Raw genomic sequence first — 20,159 nt, forward strand, 5'->3', positions numbered from 1 at the left:
GAAATAAAGAAGAAGCTCTTGGATGGTGGTTGGTCCAGGGTTTGCGAACTAGTGTAAGTTCTATTATGTAAAGTTGTTTATATTATATTATATTATAGTTGTGTATTTTATAGTTGGGCCTAGTATACTTCTTTTCGAAGTTATACTAGGGAGTTTAGCTTTGAGTTTAGAATTTGTTGAAAAGAGTTTTAAAAGAAAGTGAAAAGTTATTTGTGGAATTCGGATTTCTTGTTTTTAGAACTGTAACCTTAAAAGATCTTGGATTAGTTTGGGGTCATAAATGATAAATATCTTCCGCTGGCATTTGCATTTTGATTTAACAAGTTGATTTGGATTGAGGTTTCATAGTGACGACCAAATCATTTGACCCCGGATTTGGGGGCGTTACAATTCTGCCATAAGAATTTCAAGAAGTCAAAATGATTTGTTAACGAAGGACGTCTTTCTCAGAATTCACTCAAGCTGTAAAGAACATCATCTTGATAAGGCTAGTGGCCCAGACGGACTTAATCCGGCCTTCTTTCAGAACTTTGGCAGCTACTTGGGAAAGAAGTATTTAAGTGTTGTAAGCAGTGGTTAATAGAGATCAATTTTTCGCCTGGAGTAAATGATACCACCTTAGTGTTGATTCCAAAAAAAGACAATATGGAGACCCCTGCAGACCTCAGGCCAATTGCATTATGTAACGTGCTTTATAAGATAATTGCTAAAGTTTTAGCAAATAGGTTGTAGAAAATTCTCCCAGAAATCATCTCGGGGAAGCAGTCGACATTTGTCCCGGGTAGAAATATTACAGATAATATAATGGCGGCGTTTGAGTTATTGCATTATATGAAAAGGAGGCATAATAGTCAAGTTGGTGAGGTGGCCCTAAAGCTGGATATTAGCAAATCATACGACAGAATAAATTGGGACTATCTTCGTTACCGAATGGTAACAATAGGGTTTTCAGAAAAATGGATTCAATGGGTAATGCTCTGTGTATTTACTGTTTCTTATTCTATCTCATTTCAAGGATCATTGATAGGCCCTATCAGTCCTACGCGTGGCCTTCGTCAAGGGGACCCTCTTTCCCCGTATTTATTCTTACTCTGTGTTGAAGGTTTATCTCGTGATCTTAGAACATCAGCTGGTATGGGAGGTATTAACGGGAGTCGTATCTGTAGTTCTCCACCAGCAATAACCCATTTACTATTTGCTGATGACAGCTTTCTTTTCTTCAAAGCAACCAAAGAAGAAGCATTAGCAGTAAAGTCCTTGTTAATTGACTATGCAAGCTACTTTGGCCAAGCTGTCAACTATCAAAAATCTGACATTTTCTTTAGCTCGAACGTAAGGAGGGATAAGCAATGTGAGATCAAAGATGTTCTAGGTATTTACAAATGTAATATCCCATATTTTCAAATATTATTATTATAATTATTTGGAATTATTTATGTAATTTTATGTGAATTTTGGTGAATTATCTGGTAATTGGAATTGATGTTTGGGTGTTTATATGTGATATTATTTGAGTATTTGAATTTTTATATGTGCAGAATAAAATTTAGATAATTGTGATATTTTTCTGGTAATTTTTGGATGGTTACAAGATTTTATAATGATTTATGGATTTATTAAATATTTTCTAAATAATTACAAAATTATTTTATAAAGCCCGGAATCATTCAACCTTAACCGTTTTTGGGTTTTTGCATTTTTACAATCCGAAACTCTTCCGAAAACACCTTCCTAACCTAATCTGGTAATTCCAGATATTTTCCGTATTTTGACTTTTTCGATCCGGATTACGGTTTGACCCGTGCGCGGCCCGGCGCAAGATTTTCGTTACAATAACCATTTCGATAAATCAACAAAACCCGTATTCTCGAGAGACGAGATATTTTTATATTATTTTCGTATATCGTGTTTTATGAAAAGCCCGGTTTTGATGATTATTCAATTCTTGTATTAAATTGTATCGTTTTTATAGTTACTTAGCGGCTAAGTAATCTATTTTTGGATCATTTCGTAGTTACTTAGCGGCTAAACAACTAATTTAACGATCCAAAACGATCCAGAACGAACCAATATTCCGTAAATATAAATAGCCTATTTCTTATTTAATTTATTCCGTTTATTCATTTGCAACCAGTAAAAATACAGGAAATACAGAGAAAAATCCTAGAAACAGATACGTTCCTGAGAATCAATCGCACGAACGAAGGCGTTATCGAACTCCGATTCGGGCGTGCAGCATATCAAAATGAATCTCTCGAAATCTTCTTTCTGAATCAATCATCAGTTTTTGTCCAGAAATCAAGGTATTTTTCTTATTTAATTATTTTAATTTGAATTAATTATAGATTAAATTATGAAAATTTGTTCCTGATGTTGTTGATGTGATTTGATGCTTCCATCTTGTAGATAATATTTTTCTGGTCAATTTGGTATATTATACTTCAAAAATAGAGTTCAATATCATATAGAAATTAAGGTTTGATTCTCTGAAAATTATTTGAATATGTGTTCTTGGTGTTCTTGAAGAGTTCTGAGAATCAAACCCAAATTTGAGGGTGATGCCGATCTCAGTTTTTGAAGTATGAGTAACCAAAATGTTCAGATTTTCATGCTCTTTCTGTTTATGCCATCAAATCGTTCAAACGATAGGTAATCTGTTAATTTCTTAAATTAGGGTTTATGTCGAAATTTGGGGGTTTTTGTTTGAAAGATTTTTGATTCGATTTGATGATACCAATAGCTTTCTTGCATCATTTGCAATCGATTTATGTCAATTTTGTGTTTATTCTATTACCGGATGGTGTGAGCCGAGCTATTAAGTTTTATCATTTTTATTTTTGAATTTTCCGGACTATAGATGATGTGGGTGTTAGTTATAATGATATGATATGATTGGGGAGTTCCTGAGCTTCATTTTCGTCTTTATTTCATTAAATTTGGTAGAGAAATGACTGAAATCGGATTGTCGCCGGAAGAGATGAACTCGAGTTCGAGTTTTGATCGGAATCGGGGATTCAGTCACGTTTTGATTTGGTTTAGGTCCTCATGTAATTGCTAAATTGATTTGGGTTCGAATTTGCTGAAAAACCGTGTTGAAATCGGAGGTTTTTGGGTTATTTTCGGGCTAACCGGAACCAGACGGAACTCGCCGGTTTCTGGGTAAGATTCCCAGTTTCCGGCCGAGTTCATCCTGAACTCCGGTCACCCCCTTCCCCTGAACCCTTTTGATCCTCATTGCTGAAACAAAACCCAAGTATTCATGTTTCTACAACTTTATATTTAAAAATAAATCAAAATGCAGTTTTCAATTCTAAAAATTCATTTTTTTATTTTGAAAATCATTATTTTAATTCCGAAAATTTATTTATAATTCAAAAATAAATCCAAATTACTTAATTAATTAATTTTAGTTGATAATTAATTATTTAATTAGTCAATTAGTTTAAATATTTATTGATTAATTAATTTAATTAGTTATTAATTAATTTTAATTGATTATTTAATTAGATTTAATTATTTATTCTTGATTTAAAAATTTCGAAAAATAGTTTCGAGTTTTAAAATATTTTTTTAAATTATTTTCTAGGCTCGATAATTCTTATAAAATTATTTTGGGGTGTTCGAGCGCTATTATTTAATTATAAAATTATTCGGAGTCCAATTTATATTCTGAAAAATGTTTAAAAATTCATAATAAATCAACCGTTCGTCCGTTTAATATGAAACGAACGCCTCCAGACTCAGAAAAATATTCCGCTTTGAATAAAAATACTTTCAAGACCCAAATCCTTTTTGTTTCGAAAGGTCGCTTGTTTTACGAATCATTATGAGTCAATTTTTGATCGATAAATCATATTTTTGACCCGATTTCAGTTTTAAACGTACCGAGTCGACCCTTTTGACGAACCGAGTTATATGTGATATGAATTATGTGATATATGAGTTATGTGCTTATGTGCTATGTGAATTATGTGTGTATGTGGATTAAGAGTCTTGTGTTTGACTATTTTAATTATATTTGGGATATCGTATGGGTAGACGATAGGATTTTGACGCGTAGTTCATCGAGTGATTATCGATTAGACGATTAAGTTCTATATTTTAATTATAGATGCAGATCTCTCGAGTTGATCGGGAAAAGACGTTGGATAAAGAATGAGATGCAATGGTATTGGATATCTGGCTTCTAGAAATCGCAGGAGCAGCATATCAGTAAAGTATTGAAAGGAAAGACAGTTATATTTTGAGACGGAATGTCAGAATAGATACGTCATTACGAGTGTGACTAACAGCTAAATCCCAAAGACAAGTATCCTTATCATCACTTATTGTTCAAGTGATATTTATCTTGAATCCTATTATGCAAGTATTGATTTCTCTTATTCTCAGTTCAAAGTAGATAAATGTTTTACATATCGCTATATTAAATAATTCTGTTTATGCAAATACTCATCTGCTATTATGTTCAGGATAGTCAAGTGATTTTACTTATCCAATTATCGAATTTATAAATGTTTTGGATTTTGAGAAAAGTTATTTGGTTGCGAATATTCCTACCCAAGAATTGGGGAAATAAAATTATTTCGGGTGTCGATTATTATGACCCTATTTCAATAAAAGGTTTTAAGATTGGATCATAATTGCGTAAGTGACCGGGACAGACGGTCCAGCGGAGGGCTATTTATAAGTGCCATATGGAATATTAAGACACAATTTTTGCCACAGGCAGGTATATTGCCTTTTTGTTTGAGTACTCGTATTTTTGGGGTCATATTTCTACGATTCATGACCTTGTGCTATCACACGGGCTGATCAGCATGTGATAGTACGTCTGTCGGAGGATGATCCTAATCTAATTTATCATACCATTTTTGATATTCATAGAATAAATGAATTATCAACTGTTTTTGTTTTGGAATAATGGTGAAATGCAGTTTTGATACAGATTCTGATTTATGATGATACTTACGTTATTGTTAGATATCAAAGGTGGTATTAGTATAGATGATTGATGTTGACTTCAGTATGGAATGTTGTTAGCATCAAAGTTCGTATTGATATCTAATTTGATATGACAGCAAAATAAGTATTAATATCAAGAGTTCGATTTTGAGTAAAGTTTATGATTCAATCCATAATCAATGTTTCATGTTATTGTGGTTTACGATACTTCCATAAACACTATTTTACGAGTTTTATTCTCGTCAAGATTCAAAATATTGCTGAAGCATTTCGCTCAAAAATATCAAAATGGTTTTGAATATAATTAAGGAATCAATTCTGGGGTTCCTCAACTATAAAACCTTATGATTCAGCAATTATGATTTTTAAATATTCTGCTCTGATGCAGATGTTGGTTTTATATCAAAATGACCCTATATTCGCTATAATGATCTTGCTGAGCATTTCTTTCGCTCATACTTGCCTGTTTTCAAATTTAACCTCCAGTGAGGATTAGCTTGCGCTACTTAGCTGTGAAATTTGAGGAAGGAAAGAAAAAGCTCTTGGAAGGTGGTTGGTCCAAGGTTTGCGGGCTAGTGTAAGTTTTATTGTGTAAAGTTGTTTATATTATATTATAGTTGTATATTTTATTTGGGCCTAGTATACTTCATTTCAAAGTTATACTAGTGGGTTTAGTTTTGAATTAGATTTTGTTAAAAAGGAGTTTTAAAAGAAAGTGAAAAATTCATTTATGGAATTTGGATATCTTATTTCTAGAACTGTAACCTTAAAATATCTTGGATTAGTTTGGGGTCATAGATGCTAAATATCTTCCGCTGACATTTGCATTTCGATTAAACAAGTTCATTTGGATTGAGGTTTCATCGTGACGACCAAATCTCTTGACCCCGGATTTGGGGGCGCTACAGGTTGGTATCAGAGCTGAAGTTATAGTAAACTAGAAACGAGAGTGTGTAGGAGTGTGTATAGCTATGTGAGAACGTTTGAGCTCATATCGAGTTTGTGTTGGACTATCGGATATAGTACCAACGATTAAGTTAAGATAAGGCAGATTCGTTTGAGATGATTGTGCTGAGCTGGATGGAACTCCGGGAAGCTGCAAACTTTTATGGTGGAATTTTTTGAGGCTACTACGATTCGACGATGATGAAGATTATCGATATCTTTGGAACTTGAAGAAGTGTCTACAATCGGATGACGAGTCAACAGAAGAGTTCAAATAGAAGATAAATATCAAGACTTTGGCAATACCTTTTCTTTCTATAAATTCTTTTGACTTCTCTTAAAAAGAAATATCAGTTAGAAGATATAATTCCTAACACCAGTTTATTCATTTTGTACCAGATTTTTTATTCTCTGGACTTCATTTCCTTCAGAAATATCAGCTTTGAAATCTTTTCAGTTATATTCATTTGATTTTGGATCCCTTTGATATTCTTTATTCTGACTGAGATGAACAACCCTAACTATAGGGGACACAAGGTATACCTGTTTGTATGATAAGAGTTGGATGGGACGCCATCACTTGTGTGTATTGTGAATACATGAAGGTTAACAACCTCTAGTAGTGTCTTAATTAGGGAACGCAATACCAAGTTCATTTGATCACATTGATCTCTTAGTTATTCTTTCATTTCAACAATTTTTTTTTCGCAAATTCAGATTTTTGGTCCCGTTATGGTATCAAATTATTTTCTTTTTGAAATTTCATGATTTTATCATTCCAAATATTCGAAGGTATGCCAATCAAGTTAAGCTGAGTATCCTGGTCAAGTCAAAGTAAGGCGATGTGATGGAATTACAAAGGACGACAGTGGAATGCAATGCGATTAAAATATCAATGGCGTACAACGAAGTCGATCTGTTCCTTTATTTCTCTCTCTATCTCTCTTTCTTTTTCTTTCTCTTTCTCTCTATCTTTCTTTCTATTCTTCTTTCTCGCAATCGGTAAAAGTAATTATATTGAAGAGTTGGTCAAAGGAGGTGGGATGGAACAAGGTGCACAGTGAAGCTCCTGTAAAAGTTTTATTATACAAGGAATACAAGATTTATTTGAGATTATGGAAAATTGAGATTATTTGGAAATGGAAAGTTAGCTAGAAGATCTCTTAGTGCTTTCTTGTATTGATTCCGAGGACGGAATCCTTATAAGGGGGGTAGAGTGTAATATCCCATATTTTCAAATATTATTATTATAATTATTTGGAATTGTTTATGTGATTTTATGTGAATTTTGGTGAATTATATGGTAATTGGAATTGATCTTTGGGTGTTTATATGTGATATTATTTGAGTATTTGAAATTTTATATGTGCAGAATAAAATTTATATAATTATGATATTTTTCTGGTAATTTTTGGATGGTTACATGATTTTATAATGATTTATGGATTTATTAATTATTTTCTAAATAATTACAAAATTATTTTATAAAGTCGGGAATCGTTCAACCTTAACCGTTTTTGCATTTTTACAACCCGAAACTCTTCCGAAAACACCTTTCTAACCTAATCTGGTAATTTTGGACATTTTCCGTGTTTTGACTTTTTCGATCCGGATTACGGTTTGACCCGTGCGCGGCCCGGCGCAAGATTTTCGGTACGATAACCATTTCGATAAATCAACAAAACCCGTATTCTCGAGAGACAAGATATTTTTATATTATTTTCGTATATAGTATTTTATTAAAAGCCCGGTTTTGATGATTATTCAATTCTGGTAATTAATTGTATCATTTTTATAGTTACTTAGCGGCTAAGTAATCTATTTTTGGATCATTTCGTAGTTACTTAGCGGCTAAGCAACTAATTTAACGTTCCAAAATGATCCAGAACGAACCAATATTCCGTAAATATAAATAGCCTATTTCTGATTTCATTTATTCCGTTTATTCATTTGCAACCAGTAAAAATACGGGAAATACAGAGAAAAATCCTAGAAATCGATACGTTCCTGAGAATCAATCGCACGAACGAAGGCGTTATCGAACTCCGATTCGGGCGTGCAGCATATCAAAACTAAGCTCTCGAAATCTTCTTTCTGAATCAATCATCAGTTTTTGTCCAGAAATCAAGGTATTTTTCTTATTTAATTATTTTAATTCGAATTAATTATAGATTAAATTATGAAATTTTGTTTTTGATGTTGTTGATGTGATTTGATGCTTCCATCTTGTAGATAATATTTTTCTGGTCAATTTGGTATATTATACTTCAAAAATAGAGTTCAATATCATATAGAAATTAAGGTTTAATTCTCTGAAAATTATTTGAATATGTGATCTTGGTGTTCTTGAAGAGTTCTGAGAATCAAACCCAAATTTGAGGGTGATGCAGATCTCAGTTTTTGAAGTATGAGTAACCAAAATGTTCAGATTTTCATGCTCTTTCTGTTTATGCCATCAAATCATTCAAACGATAGGTACTCTATTAATTTCTTAAATTAGGGTTTATGTTGAAATTTGGGGGTTTTTGTTTGAAAGATTTTTGATTCGATTTGATGATACCAATAGCTTTCTTGCATCATTTGCAATCGATTTATGTCAATTTTGTGTTTATTCTATTACCGGATGGTGTGAGCCGAGCTATTAAGTTTTATTATTTTTATTTTTGAATTTTCCGGACTATAGATGATGTGGGTGTTAGTTATAATGATATGATATGATTGGGGAGTTCCTGAGCTTCATTTTCGTCTTTATTTCATTAAATTTGGTAGATAAATGACTGAAATCGGATTGTCGCCGGAAGAGATGAACTCGAGTTCGAGTTTTGATCGGAATCGGGGATTCAGTCACGTTTTGATTTGGTTTTGGTCCTGATGTAATTGCTGAGTTCATTTGGGTTCGATTTTGCTGAAAACCCGTGTTGAAATCAGAGGTTTTTGGGTTGTTTTCAGGCTCACCGGAACCGGACGGAACTCGGCCGTTTCTGGATAAGATTCCCAGTTTCTGGCCGAGTTCATCCTGAACTCCGGTCACCCCCTTCCCCTGAACCCTTTTGATCCTCATTGCTGAAACAAAACCCAAGTATTCATGTTTCTGCAGCTTTATATTTAAAAATAAATCAAAATGCAGTTTTTAATTCTAAAAATTCATTTTTTATTTTGAAAATCATTATTTTAATTCCGAAAATTTATTTATAATTCATAAATAAATCCAAATTATTTCATTAATTAATTTTAGTTGATAATTAATTATTTAATTAGTTAATTAATTTAAATATTAATTGATTAATTAATTTAATTAGTTATTAATTAATTTTAATTGATTATTTAATTAGATTTAATTATTTATTCTTGATTTAAAAATTCAGAAAAATAGTTTCGAGTTTTAAAATATTATTTTAAATTATTTTCCAGGCTCGATAATTCTTATAAAATTAGTTTCGGGTGTTCGAGCCCTATTATTTAATTATAAAATGATTCGGAGTCCAATTTTTATTCTAAAAATGTTCAAAAATTCATAATAAATCAACCGTGCGTCCGTTTAATACGAAACAAACGCCTCCAGACTCAGAAAAATATTCCGCTTTCAATAAAAATACTTTCGAGACCCAAATCCTTTTTGTTTCAAAAGGTTGCTTATTTTACGAATCATTCTGAGTCAATTTTTGATCGATAAATCATATTTTTGACCCGATTTCAGTTTTAAACGTACCGAGTCGACCCTTTTGACGAATCGAGTCATATGTGATATGAATTATGTGATATATGTGTTATGTGCTATGCAAATTATGTGTGTATGTGGATCAAAAGTCTTGTGTTTGACTGTTTTAATTATATGTGGGATATCGTATGGGTAGACGATAGGCTTTTGACGCGTAGTTCGTCGAGTGATTATCGATTAGACGATTAAGTTCTATATTTTAGTTATAGATGCAGATCTCTCAAGTTGATCGGGACAAGACGTTGGATAAAGAATGAGATGGAATGATATTGGATATCTGGCTTTTAGAAATCGCAGGAGCATCATATCAGTAAAGTGTTGAAAGGAAAGACGGTTATATTTTGAGACGGAATGTCAGAATAGATGCGTCATTGCGAGTGTGACTAACAGCTAAATCCCAAAGGCAAGTATCCTTATCATCACTTATTGTTCAAGTGATATTTATCTTGAATCCTATTATGCAAGTATTGATTTCTCTTATTCTCAGTTCAAAGTAGATAAATGTTTTACATATCGCTGAATTAAATAATTCTGTTTATGCAAATACTCATCTGCTATTATGTTCAGGATAGTCAAATGATTTTACTTAACCAATTATCGGATTTATAAATGTTTTGGATTTTGAGAAAAGTGATTTGGTTGCGAATATTCCTATCCAAGAATTGGGGGAATAAAATTATTTCGGGTGTCGATTATTATGACCCCATTTCAATAAATGGTTTTAAGATTGGATCATAATTGCGTAAGTGTCCGGGACGGACGGTCCAGCGGAGGGCTATTTCTAAGTGCCATATGGAATATTATGACACAATTTTTGCCACAGGCAGGTATATTGCCTTTTTATTTGAGTACTCGTGTTTTTGGGGTCACGTTTCTACGATTCATGACCTTGTGTTATCACACGGGCTGATCAGAATGTGAAAGTACGTCTGTCGGAGGATGATCCTAATCTAAATTATCATATCGTTTTTTATATTCATAGAATAAATGAATTATCAACTGTTTCTGTTTTGGAATAATGGTGAAATGCAGTTTTGATACAGATTCTAATTTATGATGATACTTACGTTGTTGTTAGATATCAAAGGTGGTATTAATATAGATGATTGATGTTGACTTCAGTATAGAATGTTGTTAGCATCAAAGTTCGTATTGATATCAAATTTGATATGACAGCAAAATAAGTATTAATATCAAGAGTTCGGTTTTGAGTAAAGTTTATGATTCAATCCATAATCATTGTTTCATGTTATTGCGGTTTACGATATTTCCGTAAACACTTTACGAGTTTTATTCTCGTCAAGATTCAAAGTATTGCTGAAGCATTTCGCTCAAAAATATCAAAATGGTTTTGAATACAATTAAGGAATCAATTCAGGGGTTCCTTAACTATAAAATCTTATGATTCAGCAATTATGATTTTTAAATATTCTGCTCTGATGCAGATGTTGGTTTTATATCAAAACGACCCTATATTCGCTATAATGATCTTGCTGAGCATTTCTTTCGCTCATACTTGCCTATTTTCAAATTTAACCTCTAGTGAGGATTAGCTTGCACTACTAGAAATATGGGATCAGACATCGGTTCAGAACCGATGTTAAAAAAAATCTGAACCGATGTCTTCGCGTGTGATGTTAAATATCATCAGCCTTTGACATCGGTTAACAGCCGATGTCTATTACAGTGCTATACATCAGTTTTAAGATTAAATGTGATGTCTTTGCAACAAATTTTAGCTTATATTACAGTATTTTTTTGGTGAATATGAGTATATTATGAGGTATTTATCCATTAAAACATGAAACCTGCAAGCTCTAAAAGCCATTTATTAAAATTCTTTCGAACAAACCGATGTGAAATGCTAGATCAGACATCGATTAGATTAGTTGGCCGATGTGAAATGTTTGATTAGACATCGGTTAAATTAGCCCCCCGATATGAAATGATGGATAAGACATGGGTGTTCTTCACGAAACCGATGTTAAATCTTTTTGTTTAACATCAGCCAGTTTCTCCAACCGATGTAATTTAACTTAAAATACATTGAGTTTCTTTTCAAAACTGATGTCAAATGACTATTTCACATCGGTTTTTTAGTTCTTTTTCGTTTAATATTATTTTACCTGATGTCTTTCTTATATTTTTTACATCGTTTTATATTTACCAATATGATGTTAATGTTTTGTATATTGCATGCCATCCTGATACTGTTCACATCCACATGAATAAATTACATTTACAAACAAAAAAATACCAAATAATGCAACATAAACATAAAGCTACATTGATACCAAATTTCTTCACTGCACAACTAGAAGTAGCATAGTTCACAATTATTTTTGTATCAATAATCATAAGTGTACATGTATGTAACTAATACAAATGGAAACTTTGGCACGCCTTGTCATTGTTCTTACGGGTAGTTTATTGCTGGAGATGTTTATTGAAAGTACCCTGTTGTCAATCATGCTTTGCCAAGACTTTTTGCTCAAAGCATAACGAGTAGCGAATTTCATGATATCAGGCGGGAAATAGAATACAATACTGTATAGCCATATGACACCAGCCCATCCCCATCCATGAATCCTGGCGAAACCCCAGTTTGCGTACACAACTACCAGAGTTGCAATCTGAAGAACAATGGTTTTCAAATTTTATCTGCTTAATTTATCTAACCAACAAAAATGTGCAAACTATATTCTGAAGGAATTTAATCATACCAATTGTGCAATTAGGAAGGCACCAAGCAACAAGAATCCAGGGCGCTCAACAAAGGGCTAGCTGCGTGACCTTGTGACGAAAATAAGAGCCTGGCTTACAATACTGACTTGGAGGTAGAGGGCTGCCATCATTTCCTCAGGATTATATCTGATAGATCTCACACCAAATGTGTTCTGAACCAAAAAACAATATATTAATAAATGAACTGTCAATTTTAGAAGTAGATCTTCTGGGGAAAAAAGTCGGAGTAATTTACAGACAAAAAAAAAAGTCATACCGGAAACCGATCAGTATCCTTCATCAACCAGAAGAAGATAACAGTTAGTAATGCCAAGTAACCTCCAAGCACTATGCCAGTAGCAAATATCTCTTTCAACTTCCAGCTATCAGGCAGTGGAGATGGTTTTACTCGATCCTTTGAGATTGTCATAATAGTTCCTTATAAACATAACATAGATATATTGTGTCTGTACAGAATGGAGATAAGTCGAACTTCCATATCAGAGCGATAAACATGAAACCAAACTGCGCGAAAGAAAACAAAGGAGATTTGAGTAATAAACTACCTGTTCTGGAGCACTGTTTACATGTGTTGGTTTGCATGTTTAATTGTCATGACAAGCAATATGATATTGCATAATAAAGGAAAATAATATGATATGAGGCTGGCCTGTGACCTTTGGTTAATTAATGTCTGCAACCGTGAAGCTTTAAATATTGGAAAGGCGAGTTTGTCACGAAATAATGGATTCGCCTCTATAAGCTTTTTGAGTTCAACCAGTATAATGCTATGTGCTGATTTTGTATCCCCATACTTAGAGAGCTGCTCATTTTGCCTGTTCAACCAGTAAAAATAACATAAAAATGACAAGGAATCAGAGAAGGTGTATCTTAAAAACAGAGGTATTAAATACAAGGTTAACACCTGAAATTGTCCAGAGCAAGTAGTTGAGTGATTTCCTTGAAGAGTTCTTCATTGAAAGACGAGAACACCTTCAGATCCTTCACAAGAATCTCAACGGCTTTAGATCGGTCATTCCTGAGAATAAAAACAAAATATTATGTTAAAGATTAACTTGGCCTCTTTCAACAGACTGATGGAAGAATCAGTAATAAGAATTCACCTATCAAGAGCTTCTAGATATTCTATTTCCTGATCTCGAAAAAAATCTTCATCGAGTAGCGATTGTCCTCAACCTTCGTAAAACCACATAAATAGCGTTCAACTTCATCCCACTCGCCCGCCTGAACTTGCTCGTCAAAGTATTTTATATTGAAGTAGAAACCAGATTCATGTTCCAGCCTAATCAAAAACAAAAACAGATCCCTTTTCAATATCATAAACATTATTTTAACTTGCTCGCTCGCCTGAAAAAGCACATGGCCAGTATTGAACTGTCAATGAAACATATAGAATAAGTTCTTCAACCTTTACACATAAATCAACTAATTTAACACTAAAATTAGAGAGAGAGGGGGAGATAGAGAGAGAGAGAGAGACTTCACCTCATCAGATCCACAAAAATCATCAGACTTCTAGAATAATAACCAGATCCCCCTCTTTCCATCGTAGCCACTTTCTCATAAAATTTATAGTAACATGTACACATAAATCAACTAATTTAACACTAAAATTAAGCAAAACTCAAACAAATTGAAGAAGACAGATCTAGGGTTTGACCTTCAAATAATCGAACAATTAATGATTCATATAATCGGGTTTATGTAATGTAATTTAAGAGAGAGAGAGAGAGAGGAGAGTGATAAAGTGAGGTCGGGATAGAGAGTGAGGTGAGAGATGACCGAAAAAGACGGAGAGAGGTAGGCAGGTGAGAGAAAGTCGAGGTGTGAGAAAGGGGAAACAGAAGATATTATTGAAAAGGGGGAAATAAAATTTTTGTTGAAATGAAATGGGGGAAATGTATGTGTACTAACGAGGGAAAATGACTTGTTATTTTTATTTTTTTAAAATTGATTATAGACAACGACCAGTATAAATAACCGATGTCAAAGTAAAAAATGTTTATTTGGTATTTTTTAAAATTGAACATAGACAACAATTGCTATATAAAACCGATATAAATATTATTGATTAACATCGCTTTCAGAGAAACAGATGTTAAAAACTCTTTTAACATCGGGTGCATTACATGCCGATGTCTAAACACCGATGTCGTATCTACTATTTCTAGTAGTGTTGTGCTACTTAGCTGCGAAATTCGAGGAAGCAAAGAAAAAGCTCTTGGAAGGTGGTTGGTCAAGGGTTTGCGGGCTAGTGTAAGTTTTATTGTGTAAAGTTGTTTATATTATATTATATTATAGTTGTATATTTTATTTGGGCCTAGTATACTTCATTTCGAAGTTATACTAGTGGGTTTAGTTCTGAATTAGATTTTGTTAAAAAGGAGTTTTAAAAAAAAGTGAAAAATTTATTTATGGAATTTGGATATCTTGTTTCTAGAACTGTAAACTTAAAAGATCTTGGATTAGTTTGGGGTCATAGATGCTAAATATCTTCCGCTGGCATTTGCATTTCGATTAAACAGGTTGATTTGGATTGAGGTTTCATCGTGACGATCAAATCTCTTGACCCCGAATTTGGGGGCGTTACAGGTTGGTATTAGAGCTGAGGTTATAGTAAACTAGAAACGAGAGTGTGTAGGAGTGTGTATAGCTATGTGAGAACGTTTGAGCTCATATCGAGTTCGTTTTGTACTATCGGATATAGTACCAACGATTAAGTTAAGATAAGGCAGATTCATTTGAGACGATTGTGCTGAGCTGGATGGAACTCTGGGAAGCTGCAAACTTTTATGGCGGAATTTTTCGAGGCTACTACGATTCGATGATGATGAAGATTATCGATATCTTTGGAACTTGAAGAAGTGTCTACAATCGAATGGCGAGTCAACAGAAGAGTTCAAATAAAAGATAAATATTAAGACTTTGGCAAGACCTTTTCATTCTATAAATTCTTTTGACTTCTCTCAAAAAGAAATATCAGTTAGAAGATATAATTCCTAACACTAGTTTATTCATTTTGTACCAGAATTTTTATTCTCTGGACTTCATTTCCTTCAGATATATCATCTTTGAAATATTTTCAGTTCTATTCATTTGATTCTGGATCCCTTTGATATTCTTTATTCTGACTAAGATGAACAACCCTAACTATAGGGGACACAAGGTATACCTGTCCGTGTGATAGGAGTTGGATGGGACGTCATCACTTGTGTGTATTGTGAATACATGAAGGTTAACAACCTCTAGTAGTGTCTAAATTTGGGCACGCAATACCAAGTTCATTTGATCACATTGATCTCTCAGTTATTCTTTTATTTCAACAATATTTTTTTTCGCAAATTCAGATTTTTGGTCCCGTTATGGTATCAAATTATTTTCTTTTTGAAATTTCATGATTTTATCATTCCAAATATTCGAAGGTATGCCAATCAAGTTAAGCTGAGTATCCTGGTCAAGTCAAAGTAAGGCGATGTGATAGAATTACAAAGGACGAGAGTGGAATGCAATGCGATTAAAATATCAATGGCGTACAACGAAGTCGATCTGTTCCTTTATTTCTCTCTCTATCTCTCTTTCTTTTTCTTTCTCTTTCTCTCCATCTTTCTTTCTATTCTTCTTTCTCGCAATCGGTAAAAGTAATTCTATTGAAGAGTTGGTCAAAGGAGGTGGGATGGAACAAAGTGCACAGTGAAGCTCCTGAAAAGTTTTATTATACAAGGAATACGAGATTTATTTGAGATTATGGAAAATTGAGATTATTTGGAAATGAAAAGTTGGCGAGAAGATCCCTTAGTGCTTTCTTCTGCTGATTCCGAGGACGAAATCCTTATAAGGGGGTAGAGTGTAATATCTCATATTTTCAAATATTATTATTATAATTATTTGGAATTGTTTATGTGATTTTATGTGAATTTTGGTGAATTATCTGGTAATTGGAATTGATGTTTGGGTGTTTATATGTGATATTATTTGAGTATTTGAATTTTTATATGTGCAGAATAAAATTTAGATAATTGTGATATTTTTCTGGTAATTTTTGGATGGTTACATGATTTTATAATGATTTATGGATTTATTAATTATTTTCTGAATAATTACAAAATTATTTTATAAAGTCGGGAATCGTTCAACCTTAACCGTTTTTGCGTTTTTACAACCCGAAACTCTTCCGAAAACACCTTCCTAACCTAATCTGGTAATTCCGGACATTTTCCGTGTTTTGACTTTTTCGATCCGGATTACGGTTTGACCCGTACGCGGCCTGGCAGAAGATTTTCGGTACGATAACCATTTCGATAAATCAACAAAACCCGTATTCTCGAGAGATGGGATATTTTTATATTATTTTCGTATATAGTGTTTTATGAAAATCTCGGTTTTGATAATTATTCAATTCTGGTATTAAATTGTATCATTTTTATAGTTACTTAGCGGCTAAGTAATCTATTTTTGGATCATTTCGTAGTTACTTAGCGGCTAAGCAACTAATTTAACGATCCAAAATGATCCAGAACGAACCAATATTCCGTAAATATAAATAGCCTATTTCTTATTTCATTTATTCCGTTTATTCATTTGCAACCAGTAAAAATACGGGAAATACAGAGAAAAACCCTAGAAACTGATACGTTCCTGAGAATCAATCGCACGAACGAAGGCGTTATCGAACTCCGATTCGGGCGTGCAGCATATCAAAACGAAGGTCTCGAAATCTTCTTTCTGAATCAATCATCAGTTTTTGTCCAGAAATCAAGGTATTTTTCTTATTTAATTATTTTAATTCGAATTAATTATAGATTAAATTATGAAAATTTGTTCTTGATGTTATTGATGTGATTTGATGCTTCCATCTTGTAGATAATATTTTTATGGTCAATTTGGTATATTATACTTCAAAATAGAGTTCAATATCATATAGAAATTAAGGTTTGATTCTCTGAAAATTATTTGAATATGTGTTATTGGTGTTCTTGAAGAGTTCTGAGAATCAAACCCAAATTTGAGGGTGATGCAGATCTCAGTTTTTGAAGTATGAGTAACCAAAATGTTCAGATTTTCATGCTCTTTCTGTTTATGCCATCAAATCATTCAAACAATAGGTAATCTGTTAATTTCTTAAATTAGGGTTTAGTAGCGAGGATGTTGATGCTATTCTGAGGACCCGAATTCCACAGGGAGGTACTAGAGACAGGGTGGCCTGGCTCCATTCAAAGAATGGAAAGTACACGGTGAAGTCTGGGTATTATCAGTGGTGTCAGAGTCAAGCAACTATGGCAGAAGTTCAACAATCTAAAGGTTGGAGTGTTCTCTGAAAACTGAAAATCCCCCACAAAATTAGAGTGTTCCTATGGAGATTTTGCCGTACTACCCTTCCTGCTAGAAACTTATTAAGGGGAAGGGGTGTGCAAACCTCTATAATTTGCAATATGTGTACTGGGGAAATCGAGCATCTACGACATTTATTTTTTGAATGCCCTTTTGCGAAAAGTTGTTGGCATCAAGTTGGTATTAATGTTGATGATTGGGAGATAGAAAGCAGTCATGATTGGCTCCTACAAAAATTAGCACAGGGGTCTAAACTGGAGGTTATAAATATTTCACAAGTTCTATGGGGTATTTGGTTCTTAAGGAACAAAAGTATCTTTGAAGGTAAAACTATGACCCCAGAAGCGATTATGGTCTGGAGTAAGAAGCAAATTCTGGATTGGAAACCAACTAACAAAAGATCAACTGATGCAAAAAATGAAAATGGGAGCAGATATCTGAATTATCGAAGATGGCAACCTCCAGAAGCTGGAAGTTTTAAACTTAATGTCGATGCTGCTATTGTGGTAGGCCAGAACTCATTTTTCGTGGGTATGGTTCTGAGGAACCATCTAGGTCAGTATGAATCAGGAAAGGTTATGAAGAAAGTGAAGAAAGTTGGAGCTTTTTCGGTCTTGGAAGCAGAGCTCACAGGCATCGTCGAAGCATTACTATGGGCCAGAGATATTGTACTTGGAAAGGTAGTTGTTGAGAGTGATTCACTTCTTAGTATCCAAGCAGTGCAACATCACTACTAGAAATATGGGATCAGACATCGGTTCAGAACCGATGTTAAAAAAAATCTGAACCGATGTCTTCGCGTGTGATGTTAAATGTCATCAGCCTTTGACATCGGTTAACAACCGATGTCTATTACAGTGCTATACATCGGTTTTAAGATTAAATGTGATGTCTTTGCAACAAATTTCAGCTTATATTACAGTATTTATAGGTGAATATGGGTATATTATGAGGTATTTATCCATTAAAACATGAAATCTACAAGCTCTAAACGCCATTTATTAAAATTCTTTCGAACAAACCGATGTGAAATGCTAGATCAGACATCGGTTAGATTAGTTGCCCGATGTGAAATGTTTGATCAGACATCGGTTAAGTTAGCCCCCGATTTGAAATGATGGATAAGACATGGTTTTATTCACGAAACCGATGTTAAATCTTTTTGTTTAACATCAGCCAATTTCTCTAACCGATGTTATTTGACTTAAAATATATTGTGTTTCTTTTCAGAACCGATGTCAAATGACTATTTCACATCGGGTTTTTTAGTTCTTTTTCATTTAATATTATTTTACATGATGTCTTTTGTATAGTTTTTTACATCGGTTTACATGTACCATTGTGATGTTAATATTCTGTAAATTGCATGCCATCCTGGTACTATTTACAGCCACAGGGAACCGAAACAATGCAACATCCCAACAAAAAACATTCAAACAGAAGCATAAAGGTACTCATCCAAATTACAATTCTAATACCAAAATATTACTCATACCATACTATACATACATTTCAAATAAAATACAAGCATTCCATTAGCCAACTCATACTATACAATTTTTAAGTACTAAAACCAAAAGCAACTTGCTCTGTGCTGCTGTACCAGAACTCACAGCCTCCTTCCTCTTCAACCACCCTTTCTGCGAGTGCTATCAGTGGGGATTGGAGTAACATCCTCTGAAAAGAGGCAAATAGAAAGTCAATTATGTACTCCTTACATGGCTATAGTCTACTCATTTCCAAGTTCATAAGCTAATAAGGAAAAAATTACCAATGCGACCAATTTTATTCATGAACGAGCAAGTGCACGAAGTGCAGACTGAGCACGAGGAGACTTTGTCTTGTTTCCACCTGTTGCAATTTATATATATATGTAGCACCAGGAGACTTTGTCTTGTTTTCACATGTTGCAACAGAGTCCTCAGGCTATTTATGACTGTCTCTTCACCTTATGAGAAATGACTCTTGGCCGAAAGAACAACAAGGACCGCATGAATACCATTCTGATCCATCTTGATATATTTAGCAATCTCTTTAAGAGTGGATTATGTTTCTGTAGAACAATCAAATAAACCTGCCATATGTATTGTGTAAGATTTATTAGATCAAATAAAGCTTAAAGGAAACTATTTGTTTGTTGTAGTAGAGAACTATGGAAGTCCAACTAGACAACTAGAAAGAAACTATACCAGGCGTGTCAATAATATTAAGAGTCTGGCCGTTTTCTAAGACAGTTGTACGCATCTCACATGTGCGAGTAACACCAAATGAGTCGGCATCAGATACAAATGCATCCTCCTGCAATATACTGTTGCCTGTTGCACTTTTCCCATTGCCAGTGCATCCACCCATTTTAGAAATAACCTACTTGAAACAAAAAAATTACAACACAAAGTCTAGTCAGATCCACAAATTTACACAAAGAAAAAATAATCGAGGGAAATGAAGAACAAGATTTCAA

At 33.5% G+C, this 20,159-nt stretch overlaps 1 protein-coding gene, 1 long non-coding RNA gene and 1 pseudogene across 2 annotated transcripts; 1 reads left to right on the forward strand and 2 right to left on the reverse strand.

Moving 5' to 3' along the window:
- Positions 1-1,055: 1,055 nt before the first annotated feature.
- LOC141674672 (plasma membrane ATPase 4-like) lies at positions 1,056-12,802 on the reverse strand (annotated as a pseudogene).
- A 4,997-nt stretch (positions 12,803-17,799) lies between these two features.
- Positions 17,800-18,435, forward strand: LOC141674673 (uncharacterized). Its single transcript, XM_074481379.1, has one exon. It carries the CDS (start codon positions 17,800-17,802, stop codon positions 18,433-18,435), a length of 636 nt encoding a protein of 211 aa, XP_074337480.1.
- A 674-nt stretch (positions 18,436-19,109) lies between these two features.
- LOC141670713 (uncharacterized) lies at positions 19,110-19,941 on the reverse strand. The gene is made up of 3 exons (XR_012554689.1): positions 19,888-19,941; positions 19,470-19,772; positions 19,110-19,375 (listed from the first exon to the last, which is right to left on the reverse strand). It is a non-coding gene; the product is annotated as an uncharacterized LOC141670713 (long non-coding RNA).
- Positions 19,942-20,159: the final 218 nt, after the last annotated feature.

Source organism: Apium graveolens, chromosome 7 (genome assembly GCF_009905375.1).
Source record: "Apium graveolens cultivar Ventura chromosome 7, ASM990537v1, whole genome shotgun sequence".
NCBI lineage: Eukaryota > Viridiplantae > Streptophyta > Magnoliopsida > Apiales > Apiaceae > Apium > Apium graveolens.

Excerpts from the sequence above, each read along its gene's own strand:
- LOC141674673 (XM_074481379.1), top strand. The coding sequence starts at position 17,800 with ATGTGTACTGGGGAAATCGAGCATCTACGACATTTATTTTTTGAATGC.